The sequence below is a fragment of the Solea senegalensis genome, unplaced genomic scaffold (genome assembly GCF_019176455.1).
Source record: "Solea senegalensis isolate Sse05_10M unplaced genomic scaffold, IFAPA_SoseM_1 scf7180000015033, whole genome shotgun sequence".
In the NCBI taxonomy this organism is placed as follows: Eukaryota; Metazoa; Chordata; class Actinopteri; order Pleuronectiformes; family Soleidae; genus Solea; species Solea senegalensis.
In genome coordinates, this window is record NW_025321201.1 from 79,902 (window position 1) to 87,889 (window position 7,988).

The 7,988-nt window shown below is 40.6% G+C and overlaps 1 protein-coding gene across 2 annotated transcripts; it reads left to right on the forward strand.

The window, feature by feature from the left end:
* The first annotated feature begins 419 nt into the window (after window positions 1-419).
* On the forward strand, window positions 420-7,397 carry LOC122761818. Of its 2 annotated transcripts, none has more exons than XM_044017063.1 (2): window positions 420-491; window positions 5,118-7,397. In XM_044017063.1, exon 2 carries the CDS (start codon window positions 5,130-5,132, stop codon window positions 6,243-6,245), a length of 1,116 nt encoding a protein of 371 aa, XP_043872998.1. In that variant the 5' UTR covers window positions 420-491; window positions 5,118-5,129; the 3' UTR covers window positions 6,246-7,397. The 2 variants fall into 2 exon arrangements, with proteins under 2 accessions (XP_043872998.1, XP_043872997.1); XM_044017062.1 differs by having other exon boundaries at window positions 420-486.
* Window positions 7,398-7,988: the final 591 nt, after the last annotated feature.

The window sequence follows — 7,988 nt, forward strand, 5'->3', positions numbered from 1 at the left end:
CTGTCGAATTAAAATCATATTCCAGGTTAATAAAATTTAAGGAAAATTGTTTGTCTTGTCCATGTTTGTCTCTCAGTCTGAAACACGTCACATTTACTCCAGTATTACATGAAATATTTACGAGAGGCTCCACCAAAACCGATGATCACAAAACTAATAAACTAAGTCACTAAATTCTACTACTATTAGTTCTACGTCTGTTAAATATGTTTCTTTTACATCAGATATGTGTTGATACACCATATTTGTTTTTAAATTCCATATGAACAATGTCTTTACTTTATATGGAATGAGTTCACGTGTGCTGACAATCACTTTGACCTGAAGCTGAAAGTTGAATAAAAGGACTGTGGACTCTGTTTGTGACGCCTTCAGGTCAAAGACTCCCAAAACGCTTCGAGTGAGGTTTTGGCTCAAACGTCATCGCACATATATTTAGAGAATCGCCGTCAGTCGAATAATCCACGTCAGGACTCGAGAGACGATGTAAGGTTGTTTTTTGTTGTTTTTTTAAATATTGTTACTTAAAATACAAAATTGCAAAAAAAACATACATTAATGAAATAATCCACTTGAACGAGGCTTCATGATGAGTCACTTTTCAAAGCCGTATAATAGTCGCGTAAAATACAATGATTTTCAATGATTACATCGATATTTTATTTGCAAGTTGTGTATTTTGATTTTTGATTGTTTCATTTATAAAGTGTCGTTTAAAAATGTGGTCACAAAGTGAAACGAATATTTGGCTTAGTTGCACAGTGCAGTGAGATACACAAAAAGGTTAAATAAGGACTAGGACTCATGATTACCTAATCATGAGTTCATTATTAATCATTAACTCGTCATTTAGGCAACATCACCCTTTTTTGGAGTTTCATGGAGTTTTTTTTAACTCTCAGAGTTAAACATACAAACTTATATAATGATTAGATGCAAACATGTAATACAATAAACACATACATACACGTGTCTGGTATATTAAGACCTTTTTTAAACAATATAGGCTTTATATCTTAAATTTAAAAGAATGTAAACACCTGCAAATATATACATTTATGTAGTGAATCTTTTCATTTTCCTTTTTATCTAGAAATTGTTTTAGAATTTTCTTTTATTCTACATTTTTAGCCTATTGAAACCGTAAGGATTATTCTTCCGTTTCCTCTTCACCAAAGTAAATCCCGTTTTAGAGGCCCTGAACATGCCCCAAAACTCAACAATTTTTGCAAGTGCATCAGACCTTGTGTAAAATTAAGTTTATTGATGTTTCGGGAAATGTGTGTTAAAAAATCAAAGTTGGCGGGGCAAATAACTGCTCCACCCCCTAAAACTTGTGGGCCTGAGGAGCACGTTTAATGTACATGCACTAAACTTGGTACACGCGTTCCTTAGGTCGGGGCGGTCAAAAAAGTCAGCATAGCCGAAGCTCTAAAACGAACAGGAAAGCCGCCATCTTGGATTGAAAGTAAATTTTTTGCCGATTTCGGCCATTTTGCACCACTGGTATGTGAACGAACTTGTCATAGAGCTTTCATGGAATCAACTTCTAACTTGGTGAGGTCACTGTGGACAAGTTGAAGACCGAAAGATATCAAAAGGTTTCTAATAAGTATCGTGGTTTTCAAGATAGGGGCCGGCAAAGTTGGTGAAAATTAAAATTTTTCGCCACAGGCAACAAAACTCTTATAACTTTGCGATAGAAGGTCCCACCCCAACCAAATGTGCTAGGGTTGATGATGGACCATGGCTGAAGAAGTCTGTGAAAAAAACGTAGATTTTGAGCACAGCGCCTCCTTGTGGTAACAGAAAATACAAAAAATTCATGATTTCGGTAATAACTTTTACAGAGTTCATCGTATTAAACTCAAAATTTGTGAAAACATTCAAAACACATGGTAGATGATGCGTGCTGTATATGATAACAAATCGTTCAACGGTGTTGCCATGGCAACAATGCAAATTCAGATAAAAAAACAAACTGCTAAAACTTTGCGAATCCGAGTCCAATCTGAACCAAACTTGCTGGGATTGATGATAGTCCGGCCCTAAAGACGCCTATATGAAAATATTCACTTTCAAAAACAGCGCCCCCTGGTGACAGCAGACACTATGACGCCTGGTATTTGAATGAACTTGTCCTAGAGCTTTTGTGTTATCACCTTTAAACTTGGTGAGGTCACTGTGGACAAGTTGAGGATCTAAAGTTATTAAAAGTTTTTCAAAATGTCGGATGGTTTTTGAGATAGGGGGCGCCAAATTTGGCGTTGATTCATATTTTTCACAACAAAAGGCAAAACTCTTATAACCCCTAAAACTTGTCCTCCTGAGGAGCACGTTTAATGTACATGCACTAAACTTGGTACTCACGCGTTCCTTAGGTCGGGACGGTCAAAAAAGTCAGCGTAGCCTAAGCTCTAAAACGAACAGGAAAGCCGCCATCTTGGATTGAAAGTTAATTTTTTGCAGATTTTGGCCATTTCGCACCAATGGTATGTGAACGAACTTGTCATAGAGCTTTTGTGCGATCACCTTCAAACTTGGTGAGGTCACTGTGGACAAGTTGAGGATCTAAAAAATATTTTCAAGTATCATGGTGTACAAGAAAGGGGACGGCAAAGTTGGTGAAAATTTCAATGTTTCGCCAAAGGCAACGAAACTCTTAGAACTTTGCGATAGAAGGTCCCATCCCAACCAAACTTCCTTTGATTGATGATGGGTAGTTGCTGAAGACGACTATGTTGCTGAAAATAATACAATTTGAAAACAGCGCCTCCTGGTGGTGGTAGAAAATACTAAAAAAAAAAAAACTGTTACAACTTTGCCAATCCAGGTCTGATCTGAACCAAACTTGCTAGTGTGGCGCGGGTAGGCGATAGGTTAAGAAACTATTAGAAGCTCGACAACGCCACCCAGGGAATTTCACCCAGGGAATTACTAGATAAATTGTAAAAGGCACACAGTTCGGGTTACTGAGGGGCAAGAGATGTGGTTCCAAGTTAACATATGTTTCTTTTATTAAACAATGATTCTAAAAACTTCCATAAAACTCATTCATACCAACAAAAATGGGGGAAAAAGAACCTAAACAGGGCTAAGGCCAAGGTGAGTGGACGAAGGCTCGGGCAGGGGAGGGATCCACCAAAGAAAAACACCACAATAATCACCAGGCACACGTGGCAGACACGCTCAGTGACGAAAACCCGTCGGCTGTTTCCGATGGCCACCGAATAACGCCGCACGAGCCCGAACCGAAACTCAGTGGCTGCAAAGCAGCAGCGGCCGTCAGGTGGTTAAGATCACCTAATCAAAAGAACATTATTAACAACCGCTACGTACGTTACAATTAAGTTGGTTCCATTTCACAATATACGGACGTATCTTCTTGTAGTATTAACAGACACTCACGAGAGGAGGAAAAGGAAGAGGGCTCCAGGCTAGGGTGACCATACGTCCGTATTTCCCGGGACATGTTCGTATTTCACGTCCTGTCCCGGGTGTCCCGGGTTATTTTTAGAAAGTGAGGAAATGTCCTGGTTTTTAAAATTACCTTCTTTGGACCATTACATTTACATGCACTAGGGCACTGCCCACGGCGCTGCGTGCGACGTAGCCTAATCCCCGCCCCTATGCTGTCAGCCCTATTAATCAGAACGTAGACAACGTGACTGTCAGTCATACGCAAGCAACATGCCGAAGCGCAAGTGCTCGCTAGGGTTACCACTCAAAAAGACCCTCCCCGATTCAGACACTGCTAAAAAGTTAAGTTGTGCCCGAACTAAGACCGAGGCTATTGTTGATAGTGTACTGGCACCGCATTCTGTAGAAGTGGCGCTCAAAGCACTAAAAGACTGTCTTTTAGTGTGTTTAAATGTATTTATTCAAAATGCTTGAGTCAACTTGACTCAAGCATTTTGAATAAAATTATCATTTGTTATTGGAGTTATTGTTATTGACTTTTACTGAAAAGCATTTTTAATAAACCAACTAAATATCTTGTTCTATCTATATAATATAATATACCGGTATAATTGAATAATAATAAAATACTATTAAAGCAGCAGCATCCTCCACATGACCGCCCACCCCCCAGCCCCACCCCCGGCCGCCCCACCTTCAACCCCCCCGACAAGGTGTCCTGGTTTTCCCAAATGAAAATATGGTCACCCTACACCTGCGACCACACTAGCGTTAGCCACCCACTAGCATCAACCAACGACCAGCGAGAGAGAGACACTTACCACCGCAGCGTGCACACGCAGCACGGAGCAGCACCCAACCAGTCGCCAAGTTTGAGCATACTAACTAAGCTACTACCATACTAACTAAGCTACTACCATACTAACTAAGCTACTACCATACTAATTAAGCTACTACCATACTAACTAAGCTACTACCATACTAACTTCACCACCATACTAACCACTAGGTACCAGCTACTACCATACTAACTAAACTACTACCATACTAACTAAGCTACTACCATACTAACTAAACTACTACCATACTAACTAAGCTACTACCATACTAACTAAACTACTACCATACTAACTAAACTAAGCGATTAGCGAAGTAAAGTGTGCAAACCTACCGATTGGGTATTGTTTTCATGTAAATGTTAGCATTTTAGCTCAATAGCTTCCAGGTCATGTGACCTAATGGCTAATATATGACCTAATAATAATATAACTACAGTGAGCCACGATTGCCACGGGCTTAAACGGCTCCTATCGTTATCCTTCAAATTATTATTAACGTGCAAAAAAACTCTTGAAACTTTGCATGGAGGACAAGTCTTGGGAAAATGCGAGATTGGCATAGTTCCCGAACCCGTGCGCTGTCCAAGGTCTCTACAGCGCCCCCTAAGGTGAAAACAGAGGCAAAATTGAGTTCCAGCGAACTTCCGGTAACTTGGGTGGAAGATGAATTTGCAAATGAGCGAACTCGTCCGATCGCGTTTATCGTACTCGACACATCGAAGGTTTCTTCAACTCTCTTGTTCACTGTGCGTTGCTTTAAAAGTTTGACCCCACGTATTTAAAATCACCCATTTTTGCACCTTCACTGTCATTAATATGAGCTGTGATGTTAAAGAGCTTCTTCTCCCGTTTCTACAGCACTGAGCTGAAATGGCCGATCAAAGAAGATCCTCGTCCCTGTTGCTCACTTTCGTCGTCTACTTCTCTTTGTGGACAACCACCACCACAGCATCTTTCTTTCAACTGAATCAATGCTTTGATGAATGTCCGGCAAATCATTTAGTCTCCAGCTTTGATGTGCCGTGTTCTGGCCGCTGTGATACGCATGGTTACTCCTACTACTGGTGCTACACCCAAGATGGATGGGGCTACTGCTCCCCAGGAGAGAACATTGACTACAAAGGCAACAAGTGTCAAAACACCTGTGCTCAGTATTCGGTTGGTTATTCGTGCAAATTGTCCACAGGACGTTGGAACACATGTGCGCCAGTGAAGCCAAAAGCACTGACCCATAATACCAGGTATATGCAAAAGTGCATTGACGACTGCCAGTATCATGAATCGGGAGATTACTTCTGGTGTCACACTGAGAATAGCTGGGATTACTGCTCACCTCTACCAGACTACACCTACAGAGGTGAGTCTTGCCGCCAGGGTCACAGCTGTGGAACCCATAGCTACAGCTATAGCTGGTGCTACACTTCATACCACGACGACTGGGATTATTGCGGAATTATCAGTCCCGGAGAGTGCAGCTACACCGACTCATTCCGTAGAAAACGGCAAACCAATAATCCAAGTGTGCTCTGTACCAGGAGGGATGATGATGATGATGATGATGACGGCAAGAGGAGAGTGACCTACTTCCTTGAAAATAGGGAACGAAATAACATTGCCAGCGTCAACAAAAAGTTATGCAATGAAGCACTAGACTTAATTAACAAGTGGGACAATCAGAGATTGAATGACCAATCCAGGTCCAACTTGATTCGTTCGGCTAATTTCCGCATTGATAACCAGGGACTGTGTAAAATGAATAATCAGCGTTGTTACAACCTGCAAGTCCAGTTGAACAAGCAACGCAGTGCAGGTGAAAGCACGACTGTGTCACATATCGTCGTCCCTGTGGCCATGTCAGCCGAGTACATGCGACTGGCCTTCAAACTAAGTTTAGAGAAACAGGCCAGTGTTCACGTCCAGGTAAAGGAGGAAGCAGCCCCCACCTCGTACAGCAACCAAAGGTGTTGCAGGCGACGGAAATACTAGCGTCACTCTTCAGCCCTCGTCGGGGTTAGTCGTGTCATTTTACCACAGGACGTCAAGTGAGAGGGGTCAAACCATTCACGCATGTGCGTACGGCGTTGCTTCCTCATATGACGAGTCACAGACTCACGTCCATATACCGCTGGAACAATATACCGGTAATAAGAGTTATACCGGTATATTTTTGAAAGAGATATGTAGTTGAGACAATATCGCCACACGGTATATTATATATTATATATTATTTTTATGTTGCCGACCGCTTCTCTCTGAAGTAAAATGTGTACTTTTACTCCAATACATTTCCCTGAACCATCTTTGTTAATTGTTACTACAAAATAAAAGTTGAGCTGGTGACGTGATGCCTGTTTTGGTGCCAGTTTTTAGCGGCACCAGCTGTGGACTTAAAACACATCAGCGGCTCGTTGTTTACCGTGTCCGACACAGAGGCTCTGGTCTCCGGGTTTCTGTTGTAGTGAAGGCGGTGTGTAAACTGCTTAACCCCTCCTACTTTTGGTAGTGGTATATCCTGTGGTAAAATGTCCATCTACTCGTGTGAGTGGGGTCAGAAACTGTAAACTGTCACGACCAAATTGCTTGAAAATCAGCCTGAATTTGTGTCATCTAATCCCAACATGAATCGTCGTGAAACTCAACATGAGTACATTTTTATTCTTCTTAACTTAATCAACAAATCACTTTGTAGCAGACGGTTTATAAGAGGAAAACAATGACTCTACTCTGTTCTTTGAAGTTAATGTACGTGTGCTCAATGTATTCTGACTCAATATAATTGGGTTTCATTTTTACGATGTTAGCATGACAAAGGTATTCTGACTAACTGTTTATTGTAGTTTGTCTTGGTCTAGTTACGTAGTTAGTCCATTAAATTGTACTTTGATTTAGTGTACTGATTGTCACTTTCTGTAACTGCTGTATTTTAAATTAAGGTAATTGCAACGTTTCTCAGTGAAATTGTACTTTGTCTCATTTTATTTGTACGATCACTCAGCATAATTGTGTTTTACCTCAAAGTAAAAGTACACAGACTGAACATAATTGCATTTTACTCAATGTTAATTACTGGAGTGTAACTCATTGTGATTCTATTTTCACTGCATTGATCTTTCTTTGCCTAAAATAAATAAACATTCACCAAAGCAAGTCAGTGTGTTTTCCTCACACAGGAACGCACAACTGCCACTCAACACACAACCTCAACCTCTCAACCACTGTTAAAATTACTGAAATGGCACTTGTGTCACATTTGTTTCACAGTAAATCGGTCGCACACATGACACGTCACAACCTGATTTGCTACTACTTCCTGCCGCCGCTAATGTACTACGACAGTTGTGGAATGACATTGAAACCTGTATTTTGCAGTATTTTATAGAATCAAAAAATACAATGAAAGATACTATGAAAAATGTATTACAAACTTATTACAGCCAGCAATATGTCAAAGATTAGCAGCAACACTTGTGACAGTACGGAAGCGCATTGCATTCATTTGAAGAAAAAAAAAAACAACTCCGGTTTTTCTGAGTAATTAATATTTTGGTTTGTTTTTTGAATAATTTGTTTTTCCTGTTTTTCGGAGTAATTTTTTCCTGAATTATCGAGAACCTCCAACCTGCAAGTGACTCCCATATTTTCATTAGTCTCCGGATCGTCTGTTCTCGTCCACATAGCCTGATACCTTGTATCCGTGGAGCATGCCGTATCTGTCCAACTGATCATGGA

Bases quoted from the DNA above. Each gene is read 5' to 3' on its own strand.
- LOC122761818 (XM_044017063.1), top strand. From the start codon at position 5,130: ATGGCCGATCAAAGAAGATCCTCGTCCCTGTTGCTCACTTTCGTCGTC.